Source organism: Opisthocomus hoazin, chromosome 5 (genome assembly GCF_030867145.1).
Source record: "Opisthocomus hoazin isolate bOpiHoa1 chromosome 5, bOpiHoa1.hap1, whole genome shotgun sequence".
Taxonomy (NCBI): Eukaryota; Metazoa; Chordata; class Aves; order Opisthocomiformes; family Opisthocomidae; genus Opisthocomus; species Opisthocomus hoazin.
In genome coordinates, this window is record NC_134418.1 from 48031384 (window position 1) to 48058533 (window position 27150).

At 36.8% G+C, this 27150-nt stretch overlaps 1 protein-coding gene across 5 annotated transcripts in view; it reads right to left on the bottom strand.

Moving 5' to 3' along the window:
- LRBA (LPS responsive beige-like anchor protein) overlaps nucleotides 1–27150 on the bottom strand; it is a 423407-nt gene that overhangs the window by 372332 nt on the left and 23925 nt on the right. For all 5 annotated transcript variants that reach the window (XM_075421117.1, XM_075421115.1, XM_075421113.1 and 2 more), the window contains exons 3-5: nucleotides 5484–5715; nucleotides 5258–5358; nucleotides 2952–3047 (exon numbers count right to left, since the gene is read on the bottom strand). In XM_075421117.1, the coding sequence (XP_075277232.1) occupies nucleotides 2952–3047; nucleotides 5258–5358; nucleotides 5484–5715 (429 nt within the window). The remainder of the gene's footprint in view (nucleotides 1–2951; nucleotides 3048–5257; nucleotides 5359–5483; nucleotides 5716–27150) is intronic.

Here is a 27150-nt window from a genome sequence, read left to right on the forward strand (position 1 = left end):
TACAGCACAAAAACTCTTCAAAATGCAAATTGAAGTTGAGTTGGTTTTGTGGTAACCTGACAGAATAATCAGATTTATAAACTTATTTTCACATAGTGTTGGTATTCAGGAAAATATCATTATGAAAAGAAGCTGGCCACAAAAAGAGAATCATACATATTCCACTTAACAGATTCTTTTCTCTCTTGAAACTCATGTCTATGTAGCCTTCCAGTTAGAATACAACAGACTTCTAAACGTCCTTATCAGAAAGGTAATACATTTCCCACCAACGAAAATCTTCTTATCAAACACTGCGTTTATGGTAGCTCAAAAGATCTTAAGTTATAAACTGTGTGGCAAGACCCTTTCGTTTCAAACAGTTGTGGTTTATTTTGTGGGTTTTTTTGTTTGGTTGGATTTTATTTTTTTTTTATGTTATTAGTAACTTTCTACTGTTTTACTGCACAGATTTGCAATACACACTTCATCTAAGACTGCCATAACCTCTGATCAAAGATGCTGTCCAGATGATCAATAGCAATGAACACAAAACATCAAAGAAATTGAGTGTCGCCAGACTCCTTATTATGCTCACACGCTCCATTCAGCTATCCCTGTCCAAACAAAATGCTATAAATCTTTCCCTACACCAGCTAACGAATCAGTCTGCATGTCTGAGTCCAACTTTTGAGAACTGGTAGCACTATCATTTGGTTTAACTCACAATGGATCTTGGAGTAATTACATTAAATATTTGATTTCTAAGACGTCTTAATTTAAAAATATATAAGAATATTCACATTAAGGTTACTGAGGCACTCCAGTGTCACATATGGTTCAAGTATTCAACACAATTACTAGAAGTTAAATACAAAAAAAGTACATGAATAGCCAAAAGGAACAAACACATGTCTGTCTACTGCTAAGTTCTGTTGCATGTGATAAACACATAACTGCAGAAGCGTTTTTTTATTAGTCTGCATTTTTCAGTCTCAAGTTTTCATTCCAAAAAAATTCATTATGTCATCAAGTTGGTGAAATTTAATGTCAAGCCACTGAAGCAGAAAGGCAATGGGTTTATGTGAAGAAAACTGGAAAGAGTAATCTGATAAATCTTACTCAAATCCTGTTCTGCTTAAGCATGAAACTTTGAACATACTACTTCATCCTACGATTTTAGGAGTAAAAGTCTTAATACATTTCAATTCCTACAGAAGATTCTGCACAGCATTTTCCAACTATCTATTTAGTTTCAAATTCTTTTTCAAGTGAATACCACAGAAAAATACGAATCATTCACCTGAACAACTACAGAAAGACTAATCATTGTTAAATTTAATCCTCTTTCAGTATTATTCAGCCTATACGTGTCTAGGATCCATGTTTCCTCAGAGAATTTTTATAAGCAATATATTTTATTCACACCATCTGATCATTAAAAGAACTAACAAATGGTGCAAGTACAACCACTTCAACACTTTCTGTGGTTTCACTAGCAAAGGTTTCTAGATGTGAGGCTGTACTGGGTTTGCATGGCAAGGCTTTGGTAGCAGGGACACTACAGGGGTGGCTTCTGTGAGAATACGCTAGAAGCTCCCCCCATGCCCAACAGAGCCAATGCCAGCTGGCTCCAAGATGGACCCACTGCTGGCCAAAGTTGAGCCAGTCAGTGATGACTTTAGTGCCTCTGTGATAACATATTTAAGAAGGGGAAAAAAACCCGCTGCACAACAGCAGATGGAAGAGAGAAGGAGAACAAGTGAGAGAAACAACTCTGCAGACACCAACATCAGTGAAGAAGGAGGGGGAAGAGGTGCTCCAGGCACCAGAACAGAGATTCCCCTGCAATCCACGAAAGTCCGTGGAGAGGCAGGCTGTCCCCATGCAGCCTGTGGAGGTCCATGGTGGAGCAAATGTCCAGCTGCAGCCTGTGGAGGACCCCATGCCAGAGCAGGCAGATGCGCCCAAAGGCAGCTGTGACTGTGGGAAGCCCACACTGGAGCAGGCTCCTAGCAGGACCTGTGGAGAGAGGAGCCCACACAAGGAGCCGGTTTGCTGGCAGGACTTTAGACCCCACAAGGACCCATGCTGGAGCAGTCTGTTCCAGAAGAACTGCACTCTGTGGAAAGGACCCATACTGGAGCAGTTTGTGAAGAACTGCAGCCCGTTGGAAGGGGCCACGTTGAAGAAGTTTGTGGAGGACTATCTCTGATGGGTGGGACTCCACACTGGAGCAGGTGAGGAGGAAGGAGCAGCAAAGACTTGATGAACTGACCACAACCCCCATTTCCTGTCCCCCTGCACTGCTCAGGCAGAGGAGGTAGAGAAATCAGGAGTGAAGTTGAGCCTGGGAAGAAGGGAAGCGGTGGGGCGAAGATGTTGTAAGATTTGTTTTTATTTCTCATTACCCTACTCTAATTTGATTGGCAATAAATTAAATTAATTTTCCCAAGTTGAGTCTGTTTTGTTCATGGTGGTAACTGGCGAGTTATCTCCCTGTCCTTATCTCAACCCATGAGTCTTTCATTGTATTTTCTCTCCCCTGTCCATTTGAGGGGGGGGGGAGTGATAAAGCAGCTTGGTGGGCTCCTGGTGTTCATCCAAGATCAACACACCACAAAGCCACACATACTGGATACTGACACAAGCACCATTACCACAGAAACATGAGAGTGAAAAGCAGGCAGGTTCTCCTTGCAACAAGATTTAAATGGACCATTATGGGGGCTCATTTATATCCATTCTTTATGTAATAGTACTTGTCCTTCCATAGTGATAATGCACATTTATTATAAGCATGACTTATTTAGGCATGACGTAGGTGTCAGCCAGAGAAAAAAAATTTGTTTAAAACTCTGTGTCTAGGACAATGACAGATGAGACAAAAGAACACCACAAATGAAAATAACCAACAGCCACAATAGTAGAACAACAAACAAACAAACAAGAGACTTAAAATATCTACATACTGCAGCACTTTTTCCTGGAAAGTTGAAGAAGGCATCAGGTCCATACTTCTGAGGCATGTGTTTTAACACAGACAATAACTTCCCAGCATGTGGTGGCTGACCAAGAGAATAACACTTGTAAATAAATAACATACACCTATAAGAAAGAAAAGACTATACACTCAAAAAATTAATTTTGACACATTTTAAAGCTTTGCACATGATTGAGTAATAATCTGCTAAGACACTTCACACTTTCAATAAACATTAACAGAGTCATGGTTACCGTCACACAATACGCAGTAGGTGCACTGGAATACAATTAATTGGATAACTAAATTAAGGACTTAAAGGCCAGAGCCAATTTCATCCAGCATAAACTGATCATGAATGATAGTTCCTTTCTCTATCTGTTCATTCCCATCAAGGCTATCTTTTGTGTATACTTGCAGTGAGCTAAAGAAAATGAACCGATCCAGCTGTAAACTAATTTAAGAAAAACAAATGCAAACCAATTTTCAGTTACAGCAGTTTTGTATTGTGCCTGCATGAAACCTGTGCCAGTACAAGGGAGATGGGGAAACCTAGCAAAAGGGAGAGCGAGGATCAGCAGGCAGGAGTATTTTCATCACGACTAGAGTCATATACTAAAGTGTCTTTGGTTACATATATCCCTTCGTGTAAGTCCATGGAGAAAGATTCAAGTCTGAAGGGCAGTTTGGAGCACCTACACTGAGCATTCGGCATGAATACTTCACACTTCCCTACCACCACCCTAATTCTGCATTGATTTTTTTGTAATACTCAGCAACTACAAACCCCAAATCAAGTATATGAGCTCACAACAGAAGTACAGCAAATACTGATCATAGTGACAGAACAATTTTGTGTATCTTCTTTTATCACTGCATAACTTTGCAGTAGATCTATTTTTAAATGACAATTATAAACTTCAGATCTGTTCCTGAAAGTGTCCTTTTCCCCCGCTTGTAAACAGCCACCCTCTGAAAACTAAGCATTGCATGATCCATTACAAGGATTTCAAATGTACCAAAATTATAGTCAGACAAACAGTGTTTCATGAATCTGAATTAAAATTGAGGAGGAAACACTGAGAACTACTTAGACTTCTTCAGCACTATAGAATTCAACTAGGTAATCTGTGTTGTAGCCAAATACTTTGTATCTTCACAGCACTGCTGATTTTAAGATTTATGGAGTTGTACAATTCCTTAGCAATGCAACTGTGGCATTTTTCTCCTCCTTTCCTCTATATTTAGTTTTTAATAAAGAAGGAAATTAAATGCAAGTAGCAGACAGACAGAAAATGAAAAAGTTAACATTACAGAGACAATTCTGTCTATGGTTAAATGTTCTCTGTATGTTCAATTATTAAGTATAAACCTTTTATGAAGTTTAGAGTATTTTTATTTGTGCAAACTAAGATGTCCAAAGTTATTTATTTCAAAGGTCCTTTTAAAAATTGCTATATTATTTGTGCATACTGGCTTTTATATTGTATATGCCTTTTTATTTTAAGTCAATAGAGACACTGTGCTACCTTTTCTTTACACTAGGCAGAGTATTTAGAGGTAATAGAAGCTGAATTAAAATTCAAAGCAGATAAAATGATTGTTAAAATAGTTCCCAATTCCAGCAAAACAACAACTTTGTGTTAAAGAGAATCACTTTATCTGGTGGCCACTACAACATAAACATTTTTAATATAGGGAAGGAGGTTCTCAACAGTAAAAGGACATGCTCTTCTCTAGTTCACACAGGAACAGGAGAAAACACATTACGATTTTTCAGCTAGAGCTTATTTCCTTCATTTCAATTTCTGCCACAAATTCTCACTTCCCTAACTAGGTAATTTTTTTCAGTTTTCAGGTAAAGAGCAGCAATGTGTAAATAAATTAAAACTAAATAAACTAAACTGCCAATGTAGACATTTTTTATTTATTTCTTTTGTCTTCATAAAAAATTTTTAATCCTTTATCCTTCAATTTCACATAACTGGAATTACAAAAATAAAAACTCGCATACACTTGCTTAGAGTCGCCACATTATCCGCAGGCATTCAAAAAGATCAATCCAGTCCACAGACCCAAGAGGAAATTTAATTTCATCACTTTTCCACTCTCTGTATTTTAATTGCTTGCAAGTAAAAAGATTCAGTGATATAATACCAGAAAGCATCTTGTATTTCTTGGTACATTTAAAATTTGTTTACTACAAAGGCTATCAAACAGCCTTTTAACTTGCGAACATCAGGAAAAATATAAGCAACACTACAAAAATTGATTCAATTTTGTGTTTTCTCTTACCCATCTCCCTTTTTCTCCTTGAAGCTTGCTGAAGAACAACTTTAGCTCTCGAACTGTCAAGTTATAGCTAGCCAACACACCCAGCATATCCACTAAGAGATCTGAAAAGGAAAAGAACAGCAATATAATTGCTTAGTAAAATGCAATACCAAATTTCTATGACTTAATAAATGATTCCATGAGATCTTACATAAAAGTTCGAATCATGCATTGGGTGATACTGTACCTGCAATCATGTTGTCAGCTCTATCAATCCTCTTGAGCACTTGTTCAACGAGTCCCACTTCCGTGCATGCTTGTAGATTGCGTATACTTTTCTTCAAGATTGCTGTAAACATGCTCCACACCTCAGCCTGGCAGGTGATGTCACACTTGTCCAGCAAGTCTACCATGCAGGTGATGCCCTCTCTTTCTTGGATGATAAAGTTCATTTCAAAGTCAAACTGGCCCCCAACAAGCTTTCAGACAAAAGATTAAAGAAACATTAAGACAATTGTATCAAAGTACCATTCCATGTTTAAAGTTACTCATCCTGAAGAAGAAAGCTACCAAAGACATAAGCTAAAAAAAAAAAAAAAACAATGAGGCCAATATCAATATATCAAGTCTTATTCTTTCTCTGTGTGAAGTTCTATTGAGTAACTTCAACAAAGGTGCTCCTAAGGCATCGCTTACTATCAGACAACTGCTGCAGAAGAACATTTGGGTACAGATGCACTGAGCTGCCCCACACAGCCGCAAAGTGAAGATACCAAGTGAGTGTTCCAAAACAAGTGACAGCGCCAAGTCAGCTAAGATACCTTAAATGGCCTGGAGTGGCCCTAAAAGCTTTCCTTCACATGTGCTTAACACTCCACAAATAAGAGGGCAATTCGAGCCAAAAGGAGCTGATGCACATCAGAAATACTGCCGCTTATAAACACTTAAAGAGTCATTGCTGAGATACTGAATAAAGCTGGTTAAGTATTAACTGCCAGTTTCATTAGTAGCAACAGTTACTAAAAGGAAGCAAAGGCTTGCTATATTTGCATGAATATTAAAGAGCAGCATTATTCGAAGCCTTTGACTACGCTTTAGCTAATGCACTTAAATCCTGTAATATTTCAAGCATCCTAGATGCAGGCTTTGTTTGAACATACACTGAGTAACTAACCACATGTGTAGGAGCCAAGGAGCTGGAGGGGGGAGAAGTGTAGTCAATAAAATAAAAATCCCAGTTGAAGGAAAGATGGATTGTACTAACCTAACTCCTCTACCCTACCCCACAATCCCCTTCCACTTTTTAAACTTCTCTTGGGACTTTAGAACTGTATTAAATTTAATGCTTGCCATAATACACATTATATGCCAGATTACAAATAGGAATTCAGATAGCATTGACTCAAATGATCAAAATCGAATCATGATCAAAAGTATTTCAGCTCATTCTCACTTCTACAAGTTTGTCTAATAAAAGACATTACTTCTGTCCTACATGGTGTTCTTTTCACAGGCTTTGACCATTAACAGTTTCAGTACTGTCACCTGCCGAAGTCATACAATGTCAAAACTGCCCCAAAATGCATATCCTAACTTGCTTCCATATTAGCTCCGAAAGCTTCGCTTGGCTAGTCAGGATCTGAAAATAAACTTACCCAACAGAACAGAATATATGCTCTTCATTAACTCCTGAAATTACCATACATTTTCCCCAAGTGTCTAAATCTTGTCACTTTGAAGAATCAATCTTTGGTCTTCTGGGTATAAATCAGTAATGCCAAACACCACGAGAAGCAGAGAAAGTTACTGCTTTTATGACAGAACAGACAATGTCTCATGGCAACAATTTCTGAATAGTAATTTATACTTTTCCATTTTCTCCCCTCGTGGTCATGAAAAATAATTATGCAATTTACTATCAGATGCTTCCTTAATATCTAGGCAAGCCACAGGAACTGAATGTGGAGATTTGAATTATATTCCCAGCTTCTCTAGATCAATTCTGATCTACGCTGTCAACTCAAACAAATCTATCAAGTCATTATCATTCTCCAAGCCTCAGTTTTCCCCTTCCATAATAAGATGGAGCAGAGGTCTACCTCAAGAAAGCTCCATAAGGTAGAAATCAAGGGAGAATGCTGAGCAGAATGCATTAACACTGAATTATCACAAAACATATGCAAAGCAAAAAGTACACCCCCCACACACACCCCCGGAAAAAAACACGGAACAAAACATTTGAAAACGTAAAATACACAACCAATGTTACACTTTATTTTACACTAAACTTATCATCCTCTACAAAACTGAGGTATTCCTCAAGAAGCCACTCTCTTTCTCACCATCAAGGTAAGAAACAAAGACAATACTACATTCCATGTACAGACAGAATAGCTGAAGGTTAAATTCTATCCACAAGACACCTGCTAGTCTTTAACAAGAAATTCAACTCTTAATGCAGTTGGTTTTAACTATCAGCCAACCATCAATTATCACACTAAAACCATATACAGCAACTAGAGGCGACCTTACCTTCACCCTATAGTCTACACCACCAATCTTTCATTTTTGGCTAGATACACTATTATCACTAACCACCCATCCAGGAAGCTGTCAAATTAGGTTTCCAATCTAATCTGCAAACATAAGCATTTCAGCAAGTACATTCTAGAAATAATATGCTATGGTAGAAATAATTACCATTTTAACATTTCCTTTAAGGTAAGTGAGGACAAAAAAATGGACAGAGAAAGCAATATACCAAAGGCACAGTGCATTTGATGTACTGTATGTATGCATACCCATTAGATACACATAAGCACACACACACCCCTCACAGTAATTCATATTAACCCTTTCTCATGGTGATTTGAAACTGATCAACCTTCAAAACACAAATTTGTTTCCAATGACAGGGATCATAATCCAAGTCCATGCATTGGCTAGTTATTATCTGAGCTGTGGTAATGGCTGTGCACAGCAAAATGTAATCTTCCCAAATGTCACAGTAAGTTATGAATATCTGAGCAGCTTAATGCACCTTACTAGGCATGAAGTGTGAGAATGTAATCTTATTACCTTTTTTATGGTTGTATTTTTTTGAATAATGTAGCCTTTGAACTGATGTATAGTCTTTCCTTGCACTTTAGCATGATTTGGTCTCCTGTGTCACACAGTACATTTTTCAAAATTCTCCAATTCAACGTATTTTAAGTCCTACGCAGAGCTGCATAAACAATCTTTATAGAAACCTACAGGGCAGCATAACATTTTCTTTCTTTGGCACGTAAGTATAAGCTTACAGGAATGGTTTTAAAGGGCAGTATTCAAAGTATTCTAATATATCCTCACAAATTTTACATTTTGTCAGTTACATTTACCTTCAAAAAAATACATAAACTAAACCAATAGCTCAAGCTTTTTGGTAAAATGTTTCTACATTTGGCTGATTGAGAACAGGGAGGATACTTTATAGCAATTTTTAACTCCACACTCAAAGAGTGAGGGTTTCTTTTCCCTCTCTTAGAGAGCCAAACTAAAGAAGCCAACGTAATAGCACTAATTATAAGTATAGAATAGCACTACATCACTTCTAAACAGAAAAAATAAATCAAATTTAAACACACAAAACCTCTCTTTGCAATGAACCTTTCATCTAACATAAAACGGAAGAAGCGATCCAAGATATAAAAGAGATGGTGCGCTCTTTCGGTAAGCAACTACCAAACAGTATGAAGAAAATAGCTCAGAATAAACACAGTCAAGCTCCACTTTCTTGAAAGATCATAGTATAGATTACAAATCTAGTTTAAAGTTGTTTCTCCCAGTGGCAGATATAAAATATTTCAAAAGCTTGTAAGAAAATGTGAGGAAAAGTATTTCAATGAACTACAACAGAGAAAAAAATAAACTAAGTCCAAGACCACACTCTGCATTTCTCCTGGAAAAGCCAAATTGGCTACACTTGGGAGAACTATAGGCTGGATCTCCACAATTTTACCTCAAACCCCTAAAAAAGACTTCACTTCTACAGAGTTTCCTCATCCTTCCGGTTACTAGATAACCTATACATCAACACAAACGTACTTGTTTTGTTCCCTAAAGCCAGGATAAAAGAGCTATTAACCACTCAACCTGTGACCTCCCTTTTCCTCAGGATGCTGGTTTTGTAATCTCAGAATTGTTTCATTAATATGTTCAAAACAAGAGGTATGGACAATGTCTATCCAATAGAAAATGCCTATCCCAGGAAGAAAAACATTCAGTCAAATAGGCCACTTCTATCTCAGTGGAAATTTTAAAAGTTTATGCTTAATAAGAACCTGCAAAGCTGTATGTACAAAGCTGGCAACTGCCTAAAAATCTTCTGTTCATAAGAGTAAGGTACTTCTACAATATAAACATCAAGAAAAATGTGCTGAAGCTAAACTAGTTGCCATTTCAACAATGAAAGTTTTGATACACACGCTACATTTTGCCACCATTCACAAAATAGCTATGTTATCCAAAGTGGTCCTGTTCTTACTGCAATTTTGCATCATGTCAGTCAGCCCAAGGTTAAAAAAACAAACAAAAAAACCCCCTCTGTTTTTCATCCCTCAATGATGAAATGTGAATGCAGCTTCTGGAGAACACAAACACAAAAAAGATGGATTCTTTTTGCCATTATGCTTCTGAGTAACAATAAATATAATATTATTTGCCTACATTTACTCTTATTTTCCACCAAAGTAATAACCCACATGCCGGACTCCATCCCCTTTAACGTATTCAGAAACCCAAAACGAACGTATTGATCATTCAAAAACACACACCAAAGACTGGCAAGTAGAAGAACTAAAATCTCTTTAGGGCAAGGATCTCGTAGGATCATGAGTGAACCCAAGCCAGTCAAATCCCCTGAAGGCACACAATAAACAGTAAAAATCAACACTGTTGTATATGTCCTGGGTGGGATAAAAAGACGGTTCTGATTCGGAAAGGAGTCTACAGATGAGAAGAGTGAAAAGGTGGGAAAAAAGAATAACTCATACATACTCCTTTGGAGCAATCCATTCTCTGCCCTTCACCCCTCACATTTCCATGCAGTCTTTTCTATCACTAACACAACACTTAGAGGTGAGAACATATTAAAATACGAGTCCTAAGAGGAGATTTGGTAAGAAAGCCTGTTGATAGTTTGGAGAAGTATATCAAATAGTGACATTAGCATGAACGTCAAGTCAGTGAAATCATGACAAACAGGGCTCAGGCCCAGAGAGATTATAGGGAGGTAAGAAAGTGACAGAAAAAGCCTGGATGTCAACTTATTCTTCAATATAATGCCACCATATCAATCATAATGCAACCAGAAAAACTAGACAAAGCACAAAGGACTATGGGAAGACCCACTCATAAAAGGCAAGGTCATAACCTTCCAGCAAGATGCAGATGACTTCAAGCCATTTGCTACCTTAGCAGTAGCACAAAGTTTAAAGTAACTTGAGACCACAAGTATGCAAGTGACCAGTGACTCTTTCACAGAAGGAAAGATTCTGCTCCAAACTCTTCCATTACCATCCTCATTAACCTTGCTCCGACTTTGGACTTGTTTTCTTCCTTGTTTAATCAAAAAAAAAATAAAATAAAAAACAAATAAAAAGCCCCACCACCCAACCCAAAAAACACCAGACACAGAGCAAACAGGTATTCCTTGAGCAAAAAAACACAAACTTTTCCTGCTGATATCTCAGCCTGAAGTCACCTGTTTCCCCCACACCCAACACTACCCAACAGAGCTGCACCACCACCAAAAAAAAAAATTAATAGTCCTCATCTCCTCTGCTTTCTAAGGGAAAAAGAAGGGTAAGAAAGAAGAAAAAAAAGTACATTTTTTTCTTAAGTAGCTGCTTTCCCTCCTGTTGCCCAGTACCTAACAAAGCCTACACCTTCATTTACCTAGCAAACAGGTCCATATCAACCAGGCATACCAACAGTGGCATTGCAGAACACTGCACCCACTTCAACCCTGATGCTTTTATATGATGCTGTTCAACACTGTTATTAACTATGATCAAAGCTGGATCATTCAGGGGAAAAAAAAAAAAAAAAAAAAAAAAAAATCATTCTCATTGCTTCCCTTCATAGCCATGTAAAATTACTGTTTTTGTTCTGTATTAAAATGAAACTTCAAGTCTGTCTCTCATTTGGAAAACTGCCTGAAAGTAAATTTAACAAGCACCCACAAGTGTAAGAATCTACTACTGCCACCTGATGTTGTATTGGAAACCATTAGCACAGTATTATATGTTTTTAATATAGTGTCTCAGCACAGCATAATTCTCTTCCTCCCCAAGACAGCCTTGTATCAGCTGTTTATATCTCATGTTCTGTCACAATGAATAAAGCTGTATCTCCAGTAAATAAGACTGTATAAGATTTCAAATTAGCAGAAAAGTTTACATCTGAGTAACAGTTTACATAAAACCAGAGTTTCTCCAGCTTTGCAATTGCTAACTACAGAAAGCACACAATTTACACAGGAAAGAGTAGCAAGTATTTCCTATCCAGTTGATGAGACATACACAGTTCATCAAAACTTTTCTTTAAAAAGGCAATGAGCTATGTCTACATCTACATTAAAACGACTCTCTCAGCCAAAATACAAATGTAAAAAAGCAAACTTCTTGTCCAGGTAGGTACAATACATCTGAAGCATCCTTATGGTGGTGACATTTACCTATGGGTTTCTGCTTCCCAACAGAAGGGGAAAAAAACCCAAACAGTTTTAAAAGATAATTATGTTGTAATCAATGATGCTGTATTTACCCTCGCTAATAATCTAATATTTTCACTCTTCTTGCAAGCATTTTTACATCAAATTAGTTCACTAACACAATTAGTTCAGTTTGTAGCACGTAGCTGGAGCTCCAGCACAAGCAGAGCAATGCAAGGAAGAATTAGTTCTACACTATGTTTTTAAACACAGGGGCAAGGGGAGCAGCACTATGAATTTAAATTTTATACATTTTGGGTTTTCATCTATTTGAGAAAAAGCTTTTAGAATTTTTTTTAAAGTACGTACCAAAAAACTAAATTCAATCTCTATCTTATAAAGGAAACAACTCAAATTTTAAGCAAAATGATTAGCAAAGTTAAATTTTATCCTACAAAAACAAACAAATAAAAGAAAAAAATCCTACATTTATTTTATCAGTTTGGTATCCACTCAAAAAATCATCTCAGTACAAAGAGTTCAAATGAAAAACAAATACCACTGGAACTCAGAAGAGTTACAAGCAATTCCATACCATTATGCACAGTGCTTCTGTCTTCCCTTCTGGAAACTCAGCAAAAGATTCCAAAATTGAAAGACATAGACAAGTCCAATATTAGGAATTTTACCCTCCTCCCAATCTTTACCGACTCCTCAAGAGGTGGAACAGCTGATATAGGAAGGATTGCCAAGCACACGACACAAAACACGAGTACTAGGGGCACAGGGAACCACACTGACACAGACCAAACAGCAGATACACCCAGCAGACCTGCAGGCCACTGGACAGGTTTTAAGAAGAAACCAGGAGACAGTATAAAACTGATTCTGTCCCAGCTTTTGTCTGAAGCACAACACCAAGCACAGAGGCCCTTTGCTCCTGAGGAGGCCATGAGACTAGAAACTTTATTTCAAATCCCCAAGGAAACAGAGGACTACCAAGTAGATTTTTTGCAAATCAAACAATTTCAAGACTAAATTTCAATACACTCCAAATAGTGGCTAAAGGCATGTTTACAAAACCTGGCAGTTTTAGAAGTTTGGCTTACATTATAGATCTCAATAGTTATTAACATAGATATAGACTATATATAAATCCATCTGAAATTCATATCTTTCCAGTATCCATATTAATAGCACTAAATTCTACTTTTGTTTTAATTAACTTTTTTTCAGTGTACCTTAACCTGTGACACTGTTTGAGACATACAAGTTATGACTCCAAGAGACGGTTTAGTAATATGCAAATTTGTAGCTCCATAAAGGAAATGAAATATCCTAAGTCTTTACACCACATCAGATTCATATGTGCACTGAAAGCAAATAAATCATTTAAACTATGACACAGAGAACCTTTTTACATTTGCATTTATCTACAGTAAATACTGCCATGTTCTTTAATAGTTTGCTAGTGCAATCTTAGCAAACTAATGATTTATGGTGTTGACATTTTAAAAATCAGAAATCTGCCATTTTATGACATCCAGTAGAAAGTCAGCTTGAGTTACATTACTCTGAATTCAAACTCAAATACATGAAATACACATAGCAAAGCACTGTACCAAACTGTCCATTTCATTATTCCAGCACTTGCCTCCCTAGCTACACTTCTAAAACTTGCCTAACATTTTTATTTGAATTTACAAGAATATTAAAAATAGATTTTTTCAGGATCCAGACACATGTAACTTCATCAAGCACATAACTTTTTGTCAAGTCTCGCAATGCCACCCATCAGCAAACAAAAACAATCTGTTATAAACTGAGAGAAACAGGCTAACCACACCTCAGTCACCACGATGCACAGATCTGCATCCTATCCTATCTTAATCCTTCTCCTCAAGGAAGGAGCCCAAAAGATAACATTTCTAATGTCATATGAATCCACAACAAGTCTAGAGTTGGGAACAAACCATACAGTCAGGTTGACTTTACAGAGAACACGCTGCTCGTGCCTACCTCCATCAGTCAGGACATTCATATTGTATGCCACAGGCAGAAGTAAATTCATTCTGTTCACAGGCCAAATCAGACAAAAAACCCACAAGTATACAACACTGACACCACACCTGAGCAAACAGAACTGTAAGTCTACATATACCTAAAAATAAGGGCCCACACAGAAGTTAGACATGTAGGTTAAAATGAGCAAAGCAGATTGAATCCCACTGCCAGAGAACGTAATCTTCTCTGGCAATGTCTAGCAAAAGAAAATAATGTTAAGTCTAATAAAAGAAAATAATGTTAAGTCTAATAATACATTTGGATACTTCTAAAAAAACACTTACCTGAAACAATTTGCCCAGGCTTTCTTGTCATTAAACTATTTTTTCCTAACCTGCTTAATATTCAGCATCTGTAAAACTAACAGATAGCTTTTTTTTTCCAAATTACTTAAATATAAAAGATTAATAAAGATAGTCTGTTTTCCTGCAGTGAAACTGGTGTGCAAGGACAGTAATGATAATTCAGTAAGAAAGCATTTTAAGATGCTTCCTTCAAACATTTAGTTTTACTAATGACTGCATTAATTAATTATTTATTTCAATTTGACAATGAAATCACAGCTGTAGTAAACCCCTTCCAATTATAAACAAGCACAAACAGCTACACCATTATTCTTACATATACCACACACACTGAACAGGAATATTTCTAAAAATATATATGCCTACAACAGGTTACTAATGTACAATAATATACTATATTTTACTTTTTTAAAATTGTTGCTTCCTAAGCTAAGAAAACTAGAAAAACAGTAAAGCAAATAATCCTCAGAAAGTCATCCAAGTCTCCAAGTGCATCCAAAGACAGGTATGTGCACCCCAGGGGGATGTGCAAGACAATATTCTGCAGTGTGGAAAGAAAATATTTTTTGTACCATTATGAAATAAAATTTAAAAATTAAAAATAGTTTTTATTTTCTTTTTATCTCACCCTTCTGAATTTCTTTTTTTGTATGGTTTATAATGTGCATAATATGCTAATACAGCAATACATGTATATAATTTATAAATAAATAGTTATACATTTATTGGCGGCGCATGCTCAAAATTTTTTTACTGATTGGCGGCGCATGCTCAAAATTTTTTTACTGATGGGGTGTGCAATCAGAAATGTTTGAAGACCACTTCCCTAGATGCTAAAGAACAGACAATATATCTCAACATTTTTCTACAGGAACAATACATCTGTCTGGTCTTTTACAGTAGATTGGGGGGTGGTGGGAAGAAAGCCACCAGTCTTTACAAAATCTGAAGTCCTGCACATGTTATACATGCAATCCTTCACAAAACTTTATAACTTTTGACTTAAATTGGATATCCACTTTTTAATACTTGCAAACTACATTATTTAACAACTGTAACAATGGATTTCTAGGAGTAAAACAAGGTTACGAGTTTATGCCAGGACACATATGTGGAAGTGTTTTGCCAGCTTGTAGAGACTAGGAGATCACAGCTACAAGAAAGACAGAAAGGCAAAAGGAACAACGGAAATCACAGAAGAGGAACAAAGCAGAATATGTTCCAAACATGCAATTGTGTAAGACTAGCAAAGAATAACCTTACAAGAGAACTGAAATGAAGATCAAAAAGCCAAGAAAGAATACAAGATTAAGTGAGCAATCGGCTTACTTATAAAGCTCTGGCAGGTTTTATCAGATCTAGCAACCGTAATGTTAAGTATTTCCTCTCCTGCTGAAACTTGCAGCTCTCGTACAGCACATGCTAGAAGCAAATGGGTGCCAGCCTCTCAACTGCTGTCACATTTCATAGCTCAGCAGATTAATTGCAGAGAATTTCAGAACAACTAAAAGCACTGGATTACAAATTCCAACAGAATGGAAGAACCAGCACATCTGTTTCTGTCATTTCTAACACTGCCTCAATCCAGAACAGCCGGAAAACACTGCACTTGCTTTCTCAGAATTGGCAGAGATTGCTGCCACAGCTAAAGCAGAGGCGGTTAAGAGTTTGGATGCAAGAAATACTAAATGACATGCTACATAAAACACTCCACTTTCCCTGTTGCCATTTTTTTAATTTTCTGTAGATGTGATCAACATGGAAGACCCATGCAGAAAATCCTGGCTAGAACAGAGAGGTGCCTCGAACAAATAATAGCCCTTCATTTATTCTTACCAAAAAATGACTTTTTTTTTTTTTTTGCCTTCAGATTCCTCCCTTTGATTCCCTCCAAATACACCACTACATTGTTTAGAGTTTACACAAATATGTTACTGGAAGTCAGCGTATTAAGCATATTGAAATAACAAGTATCTCAAAGAAGGAAAGCACAAGACTCAAGCGGTATATAAAAAAAAAAAATCTACCACAAAGAAACAAACAAGACAAAGACTACTAGTGTTGCATATGTTATCACCATCACCCACAAATATACTCTCCTGTTTATAATGTCCCCACCCTTCTCTTGGTAAGTGCTTCTCCTAATAAATTCCCGTTGTTCTCTTGATCACCCTATATGACAACTCTTTTCCCTCTTCGCTTTATCCATTTCCATAGAAAAAACATAATTTTGACTTAGCTACACGACATTGGCCTACACATTTAGCTAAGTAGCTCTACCCATCCAGCCCACACCACAGTTTCCCAGTTCTTCTGGGAGATGCACCTCCTACATAGGCCAGTGTGCAAACTACTTACGCAGCACACCGTGTGCACAGAGGCGGATTATGTTACAACCAAGTTAATTTTAACTGTTGACCAGAGCTACAATTGAAGTTAGACCTAAAAAGACAAAAGCATCCTTAATTAATACAATTGTAAAGTATATTGTTTGATTTTTAAATTTCACAATCAAATACTACCAACAGCAACTGTCAAGTATTCTTCAGAAAACCTGGCAAGACCTTCCCACTCCCCTGCGACCGACTGCAGTTTATACTAGAGGAAAGCAATAACTGTTAGACAAAAGGGTTTTGAGGTACAGACTAAAGCAATTACTTAGCAAGTAAAGCTAGCATTTGCTAAGGCTTGGCCTCCAATATTTTTAATTTAAAAAGAATTTTTTTAAACACCAAATTCAACAGCTTTGTCAAAAATTCTGGCAAAAACACAGCACTAATGGAGTTCTTGGCATTCCCTCATCAACCCTGTCATGTCATGTATTCAGACTTCTAAGACATAAAGGCTTGATCTGTAATTACTGCACTCATAAGGATTTAAGAATTTAGAAGGAAGCTTAAACACCTTCCCCACACACAAATCTATGAATCAAAACTAAATTATTACCCAAGAGCAATAATACACATAACTTGAAAAAGGCTACAGCCAAATAATGTAGGTGTTTGTGAAACGGTGTTTCTTAGAATACTCTTTTCTCTGTGAAAAGTGTGATTAACTGAACAATAAATCTTGCTTCAGTGAGACAGTGAAGAAAAGAACATCTGCCACTATGAAAAGTTACTCAACTAGGACATAAAGTATCATTGTAAAAGGAGAGGTTAATGCCATCAAAACAAAGAACAGTATAATCTTTTAGTAAAAACTTCTATTTCATTCAATATCCAAATTATTTTCCCTTTTTCACTTTAACATTAACAGCCACTGTAATCCCACATAACTTCCTTCAAATTCTGTACATAGTAAAACCCCACAATAATAAAAGAATAAGTAACCATCCACCTAGTTTCTTAAAATCTGTCCCTCCTATAAAAATTACATTTATTTACTAAAACGAGTTTCAAAGAAAACATCTAACATCTATCATAGTCATAGATTCTGGGACTGCAAGGGTAACTACAGAATTTGTAAACAAAACACCCTTTGGAAATGATAGAGGACTTCAATATTTTTCATCTAAACAGGCAAATAGAAAACTATCTTCAGCTTATAAGCAAATTATTTCAATTTAGATTTGAAATTTGGAGATCCAGTGAAGCCTCTAACAGAGGAGCTATTTAGTTTTCTTTCCTTCTATTGGCATGTTATCTCTAGAAATAAACTTTTGCCAAGCAAATTCAGCTCTATGAAGAATCACAGATGCATTCCTCAACGTCAATCTGCTTGAGGGTTGGAAGGCTCTGCAGAGGGATCTGGGGCAGGGCCAACTGTATGAGGTTCAAAAAGGCCAAGTGCTGGGTCCTACACTGGGTTCACAACCATCCCATGCAACACTACAGGCTTGGGGAAGAGTGGCTGGAAAGCCGCCTGGCAGAAAAGGACCTGGGGGTGTTGGTTGACAGCTGGCTGAACAGGAGCCAGCAGTGTGCCCAGGTGGCCCAGAAGGCCAACGGCATCCTGGCTTGTATCAGGAATAGTGCGGCCAGCAGGAGTAGGGAGGTGATCATGCCCCTCTACTCAGCGCTGGTGAGGTTTCACCTCGAATACCCTGTGCAGTTTTGGGCCCCTCACTGCAGGAAAAACATTGAGGTACTGCAGCGTGTCCAGAGAAGGGCAACGAAGCTGGTGAAGGGTCTAGAGAACAAGTCCTATGAGGAGCAGCTGAGGGAACTGGGGTTGTTTGGTATGGAGAAGAGGAGGCTGAGGGATAGACCTTATTGCTCTCTACAACTACCTGAAAGGAGGTTGTAATAAGGTGGTTGCCGGTCTCTTCTCCCAAGTGACAAGTGATAGGATGAGAGGAAATAGCCTCAAGCTGTGTCAGGGGAGGTTTAGATTGGATATTTGGAAAAATTTCTTCGCTGAAAGTATTATCAAGCATTGGAACAGGCTGCCCAGGGAAGTGGTTGAGTCACCATCCCTGGAGGTATTTAAAAGACGTGTAGACGTGACACTTGGTGACATGGTTTAGTAGTGGACTTGGCAGTGCTATGTTAACAGCTGAACTCGATCTTAAAGGTCTTTTCCAACCTAAGTAATTCTATGACTCTATGTTATCAAATCAAGCTCTTAGTAACGATACTTCCTCTGGCTTTCCACACATTCAAATATTTACTTACGAGAGAAAGAGATTTCCCAATGCAACAGAAAAAGTAATCACTACAAAAATACTGAAACAAGAAACAAGTTTCAAGACAGCAACCTCGTAACAGTATAAACTGTGGCGTCTTAGGTGTCAAGCCAGACAGGCACAAGTATCTCCCTTATCTCATTGCAAAAAGAAAGAAACTAAAGGAAAAAAAAAAAAAACACAACATAACAAAAGCCTTTAATCTTAACGTTTCCTTTTCCTCTCAATCTGTCCTTATCTTTTGTTCAGTGTAATTTTAGAGAACAGAGCCAAAAGAGCACTACTACCTACCATCTGCCTAGCCAAAACACTGGTGTGTACATACATAGTCTTCTGTACAGCTCACCATACTTTTCCAAGTAGAAAGACAACTTCAAACTGGTAGCTGCGACTTCATGAGATTAAATTACAATTAAACTTCTACCAACTTTATGTATACACTGACTTGAGCTATAGTGGGATTTTTTTTTGTTAAAGATTAAGACATACGGCACTGTTCCAATACTCCAGAGTTGTTATAGTGTGCGCATTTCCGTGTAAGGCATATCCACATCCACCAGTCTCTTTCACATCACACATTCATCCATTTCTGTACTCCACTTAACTCTGCAATAAAGTACACAGCTCACAGTATTTGTAGTTTTTCCACTCTTCTGTTTCTGCACAGAAAACATATGTTAAAAAACCCTGTAGTTTCATCAGTACTATTTCTGTTGCCGTTCTGGAACTCAGAAAATTCTTCCCAAACTCAAGGCAAATGCAAAAAGAAGTTTGCTGAAACTTACAGTTCCACAATATTTTCCCACCACTTTGGAAAAACCAATTACAGTGGTAACTGAAATCGATACCATCATTGCCCCATCTGCTGCCCGTCACTGACTGAATTACGAACTTGTCCAAGACAACAGCCCTGGTTTCCTGCCATATTACTGAGGAGACAGCAGAGGACCCTACAACTCTCAGACTCTTCAGTTGTGAGAGTTGCAATACACACACGGAAACTGCAATCCTTAGGACTTCAAAACTCCCAGTCAATCAGCTACTCTGAAACCTGGGCTCAATCTCTCACAGAAAAGAACAAAAAGCTCTGCAAAAAAAGAACTGCAAAAGTTTCTATGCTTTTAAGTCACTAGCGATCCATCAGAGAAGCTGGTACAAAATCACAGAAGTATTTTATTTCAGTGGTAACCCTGTCAGATTGTCACAACACATTTCTTCTACACAGAAACATTTATTTTGTCAGAAAAGTCAATTCATCAGTAGCTTGCTTCATTATAAAATTCTGAAGTGAAATGGTGAAAATAACTTATAGAAGGGTGTTGCATATTTAAAGCTTGATTTCTACACTTTAAAAACTGGAAGAATCCAGTCTCATCTCTACTACTAAAAAAAAAAAAGTCAAAATAGCAGAAATCAACTATTGCAATCAATCAATCTTTTTTTCAAGTTACACAATACCCTTTGTTTTAGGGAGGTATTACCAAAAGCACTTTTTTTATAAAGTAAGGATGGTTTAAAATGGTTAAAAACAAACTTACATCAAACTTGACAGACTCTGCACACAAGCTCAAGTAAAAGTACAGCTATCCAGCTCTGCTACCTGTGCCAGTTCTTCCATACAAATGATTGGTTCAAGGTTCTATTTATGCAGTTACACAGTAACTATTCTATTTATGCAGTTGCCACAGCAACTCGAGTAACTGAAAAAATTATCAGTTTGTACTGTAAAGTTTTAAAAGGGGAAATGATCAAATTCTGTATCATGTTCTCTGCCATGCCTTTTTAAATTAACCATAATGGTAAGATGCGTCATCCCATATCCAAATTCCTCTAAAACTTTTAACAGAAAGTGTATGTGCCATTGTATTTCAAACTTCTATGGCCAATATAAAGTTAGTGCATTTCATTGCATACAATCCCTTTCATTCTTTTCATGTCTGTCTTACGAGTTTCATAGTGTCATGACATGGTATTAGTTTAATAACTGCAAATAAAGAGAAATAAAAGCAGGTATCAAAGAATTATCAGTGAAGTGTCACGTGGTCAAATCCACAAAGATTCTTTTTTTTTTTCCTTTTTCAAAAATACTGGTGTAAGTACTGTATCAGTAGGGAGGAATACAGATTCCAGACAATAAGTTCAAAGAAGCAAACATGAACTCGATTCATTTACATACTGTTTGAGGTGTAGCGAAAACAAGGTCTTTAAACAAGTTTCCTAAAAAAAGAGTCAGCTTAATTTATATAGATGACACAAACAGGATGTAGTACATGAAAAACTGATACTACCAGCATACTATGAACCTCTTTACTTAATACTCATGTTTGATTTCCTCTGTTATAATAATTTATTCACACTTCATCATGAAAATATTTTTTACTAACAAAAAGCACACTCACTCCTATTTCACATATTTCTTAAAATTCAGTCACTCATGTCTCCTAATGTCATGTATTCTAAACAGTCAGAAAATTCTGCCATTTGAGGTTTTTACATTTTAAACTGATGAAAAACATTATTTAATTGGTAGTGAAAGATCCCCAACCACTTCTTCTACACCTGCTTAACTTGATCTCTCCAAAAACTAAACAAGCTTGAAATCAAACACATAGGTCAGATGCCTTCTCTGCTTCTCAAAAAAAAAAAAGAAAAAAAAAAAACAAAAAAAAACAGTTAATGCTGACGGCTGAGTACAGGCATAGTAGTAGAATAGCAGGTTAGCTGCCATTTCAAGGAGTAATAAAATATTAAATTTCAGGATATTGCCTTCAAAAATTAGTTACTTTTAGTAAGGTAATAATTCATTTTAAATAGTTAATTAAGAAAAGAATAATCATTTGTTGTAAGTAGGATAACACAACTGGCAAGTGGGATGGGACAGTTTACTCCAAAACCTCCTTTCATCTCAATTACAACATATTATATGCATTGTTTCTTTCAGATATTTGAATCATGGAAAAAAGCAGGTCTTAGTGTAAAGCAAAACACACACAGGTACTTCAGCAATCATTTCAGTGTACAGTACTTAATGTACAATAAACAGAAAGTGGAAATCAGATATTTACATTCCCACAAAACCTAAGACTTTGTGTTTAAGTTTTATTCTTAATGAATTTAAAACTTCTATCATCAGTTCAGTAAACGGTGATTTATTCAGACAATCTGTTTATTGATTATGGACCTGTAAGTTTACATACAGGAAGCATTTTGCTTATTTGTTTCACTTTTTTCTGTCTTTTTTCCACTTGTATGGAAATGTCCATACAACAATATGGTGTAAACAGCATTGTATTCTAAGCTGTGCTGTATTCCAAGCTGTAAAACTTTACTTTCCTCAGAAATACAACGGCTGTCTTTTTAGAATTATTATTGCAAGACCTCTGGCTCTCTTTACACTCTTCTATGAGAATGAAAATACTGCTTCCTGGGGCACTGCACTTAATCCTCTGAAAATGTTCTTTCTTGAATTATTGAAGATGAGATTTGCACTCTTTGAGAAACACCAGTAATCCAATGCAAGATGAGCTCTTCTGAGCCACGAAATAAAAACACTTTTTTTGCCTAAAAACAATTCCTATAAACATCATTAAGAATGTCCAAGTGTGTTAGGTTCAAACTTTGTGGTATTATCATACGAGTTGTATGCCCACATTCTCCTCGCTCATACTGGCCCTACTTCCAGCAGATCTATTTATTTCTGACACCAACACAACAACCTCTGGGATTTCTTTTGTAGTCTATCTTGACTCACTCCATAATCAGCAACTTCCCTGAAGCACTGTAGCATTACTTCATGTTAAATGAAACATTCCAAAATGAAATATTTCAATTCAGTTTTCACAAATGAAAAGGTATAATTTTGGAATGTTTAACTTCACCTGGAACAGAAGAATACGCACATCTTCTGCAAATCCTGGAGTGGGACAGTTTAGAATTATGTCAAATTTTTTTTCCCCTAAAAAAAGGAAGAAACCCTGCTCTTCAGTTGGTACCTGTCTTTAGTTTCCTCTGTGTACAGTACTGCACCCACTTCTGGTTTTGCCTCCATTTTCTGTCAAGGTGCTTTTCTCAACCACTATAATATCTTCTGTTCTATGTAGTCCTAATCCTGCTTTCAGCAGTCACTGATAGAATAGAACACACAGGCAATGATAACTCAAGTTTCTTATTTGGTCAAAGCCATAGGGATTTAAAAAAGAAAAAAAGAATAAAAAGAAAAAAGAAAAAAGCTATAAAACACACAACAGAAACATTGATCATAGAATTTGGAAGAGAAAAGAAGTATCCAGAGGAAACAGATTTTCCTCTGTCCTCTTGGTCTGATCTAATTGGAGCTGCTTCTACAAACACAATCTTTGTACAAAATCAATCTTTGAATACCTCTGCTAGATCAACTCATCAAGTTTAAAGCTGTCCTCATTTTCAGAGGCCTGTAATGTCTGCTAATAATACTTTGCAGGTACTTTCTTTGAGTGTTGTCTTACCTTAGCCTATTGTAACAGTGGTGCCTGTCACTTCATTCCAGTTTTCATACAACCAACTCATGTTTTTACACTCGTCTATCAATATTGATAAGTCCTTCCTTGGGAGTTCATCTATGCCAGCTGTGTATTCTTCCAGATCTCCCTTCCACTCCCCCAGACCATTCAGGTTACTACTCTCAAAATATCAATAAAAACAGTCTGAAAAAGAATGTAAAATAACACATTTGGCTCTACCGTGCTGCAGCTGACTACAGGTATTTCTGTAACCTTACTTCAGAAAGAAGACATTATACTCTAACCTCTTCCTCTTATTTTGCTATTTTTCACCCCATCTTCCATCTGAAATAACATCATACACTCTTGAAAAACAGCAGTGGAGCTTCTAACACTGTAAGTCCAGCTCAGAGAAAGAGTATCCTCCCTGCCTCAGTTAACGAGAGTTTAACATTTCTCCCTAGGCCTGTGTTTCTCCCAATGTTCTGTGTTGCTTGTTACAGACTGCCTGCATAAGTCAAGGGGAAAACATAAACAAATCAAACTAATGAAACTTCCACATAAAGACATTACAGAACAGAACACACTAGTGTGGATTAGTAGCAGAAAGTTTTCTGTAAAGAAAACTTCCATGCATCTTTGAGAAAACCAGAAGGAAATAAAGCAGCACAAAAACGACAGACGTCTAATTTTTTTTATCCTTTTAACTAACTTTTAAGAAAGAAAAATTAAGTGTAATCTGTAACTTGTGTAAACTAGCATCAAATCAGTCTTTCCAAAGATGAGCAGGGATATCAAGACTGTTTTTACGCACACTTCAAAATAATATATCAATAGGTATTTTATATACTAATTCAAGATAATGTCAGTTGATTTTTGTTCTTTCTCTTAGACAGCAATGCTAACCACTGCATCCTTACTCATAAGCCAGAACTATGCACAGATCTACTGCTACACAAAAACAAGACCGATGAGCACCATCTCATGGGCATTTCAGGTAACAGATTTTGAACAGAAAAAAGAACTTCGAATTCTCCAGTGTATGGATCTATCTCCCAAAATAAATATATTGGACTTGAATGCCACATAAGCATAATTTCAAAGTTTCAGATGCTTAGATGTGAAAATATGGCACAAGTTAAGGACTTTTCTAAAAATTAGTCACTGCAAATATATCTGTCAGGAACATTGTCACATCTACACAGAAAGAATTTTAGAAGTATTTAAACACCTGAAACAAGCAGTTATAAGCAGTTATGTCTATACAATTAACCCCACCCCGAAGAATCCACTTTCTTGCACAGGGACTCTAAAATAAGTTTTAAAAAAATAAAATGAGAGCAGTACCAGAAGAACTCTTATTAACGCTTTTAAGACAGTACATAACTGAAAAAATAATTTTAAAAGCATGATTGCATACTTGTATGTTTTCTTTTCAACTTTACAATAGTCACTGAGATTTTAACAGACTGTTTACATCCACTCCTGTAGATCCTAGGATGGCTCAAACATGACTCCTTAAAAGCAGTCTCATGGACCACACACAGTTCCTCTGTGACCTGAAATTTTACCCAGTAATAGTAACACCTCAGAGAGAACATCCTCCTTCACTTGTCTGCTGGTTCAGGTTACAAAGATACTCCTGTTGCAGCACATAACATTTTGATCTTTCTTCAGTTAATCAAAAAGTTTAATACCAAATAAATCTATGTACAACTAACCTTGTTAAGCACATTTCTGATAACTCTAAGTTTGTTCATTATGGTTTCTGTAAGATTTATTTGTAAAACACCTTGTAGTAGTCAGTCACAGTCAAACTAGTTCTATTTCTTTGAGTGCTAGCTTTCACCAGCCCTGCACATCAAATGAGACTTTGCTTACTGTTTTTTATTTACTGGATACCACTAACAAACAAAAAACCCCAAACCAAAACAAAAGACTAATCAGAGCATTTTAAGCATCACTGCAGAAATGGAATTAGAGTGAATGCAGATTCTGCTAACACATAAAAAGCCGATCCTGGCAAAGTACTCCACTACGAAAACTAGATTGTTACTTCTAGAGCAACATCATTTTTTGAAAGATACAAAGCACTGTTGTGTCCCTCCCTACCCCAAACACAATCTAATTTAGCTGTGGGAAAAGCATTAACTAGAACAGCATGGTCCTACACCTGCAAGAGGAGGCCACAACTCTCCAACCAGACACTGTGTTGTGTCACTTGTCTGCACCACCTTTGCAATCATCTCACAGCAGCTGAGGGTCAAATCAAATCTAGTATTTCAGATGCAGTTCAGAATGACTCTGTATAATCCTTCTGAGCAAACCTTACAATGTTTCTTTGGCTTCCTTCCAAAACTCACTGTGGTGATGTCTATGCACAGCCACCTCAGCAATGAAGCTCAGCCAGCTGCCAATCACAATATATTACTTCATTAGCCAGTCTGTATCCTCTGGAATTGACACGAAGAAGGATAATATGTCATAAATTCCTGTTACCCAGTTTGTCTTGTCACCACACGAATCTCCATGAAACTACTAAAATCAAAACAAGTGCCTTTTCCCAACTTCACTTTGACCAAGACAAGCATATAAACTCTCAATCAGCTGAAATAATTCTCCTAGTTACAATAATAGCCAAGACATAGCAACCCACTTGTAGAAATTCACCACAGAATAAATGACATTTGGTCACCAACTCTGCCCACCAACCAGGGTTACCTGTCTGGCAACAAATATTTCACCTTTATCCCAAGATATATCTCACATAAAAAAGTTAACACTAGGACAAGACGTATTTTGTATGAAGCAGAACATAATTACCACAGCCATGACACTTTTCAGCATCTTTCTGTTCCTGACCCAATCAGCTCCGTACCAGTTCAAATATCACGTTACCCAGGTTTCCAGATTTCTCTAATAAAGATGAGAGATTACTGTAATGCCAAACACACAAAGTTCCATCCAATGTATCGAGTCAATTTTAGCATCTTTTGCTGGGCTTTCATTAGAACGCTGAATTTTCTTCCCTTTGCAATCAAAGTTTATGCATCATTTATTGCACTACTTCACAAAACCCAGCTTTTTTTAGTTAGTCTACAAGGTTGAGCTGCCTCCATAAGAGTCAGTGATACTCATTTTAGTACAGCATTTCCAGTATCTTCAAATCTCTAGCAGAACACCTCATATAAGAAACACTTAGCTATTTTTAAGTTTTTACACTGTTAAACTTACTGCCACTCAAACCTAAATGACTGCAGGCTTACTGGCAATTGTTCTAAGCTGTCCTCCAACCCGCTTTGTGAAGATCTATTATTTACACTTAGTCTGTAAACTAACTGTGTACTATGTTAGTTGGCCTTATGGCTGAAGTTATGCAGCAGGTCACATTAAAACATTGATCGCTTGGTCTTATAATCTATACTTCACAGTCTTTCAAGGAAAGCTTTTATTGGCAATTATAAATCTTTTAAGCACTATTCCAAGATCAGCCTTTCAGAATCTGAATTTCAGGAAGAACATTGCTTTTCTCTCAAACAGTTGTATCTTGGTTTTTAACACTTTACATATTTGATTGATCCAGTACTACAATGCAACAACTCCTGTCTCATATCTTTTTACTTGAACCACCACAACTGTGTCACAAAATACTATCCTGCTAACTTGCACCATGCTGCTTCAATGGAATTCTAGTAACCGGTTTTGTTACACAATATTATCCTTCTCTTCTATGTAGGACCACAAAT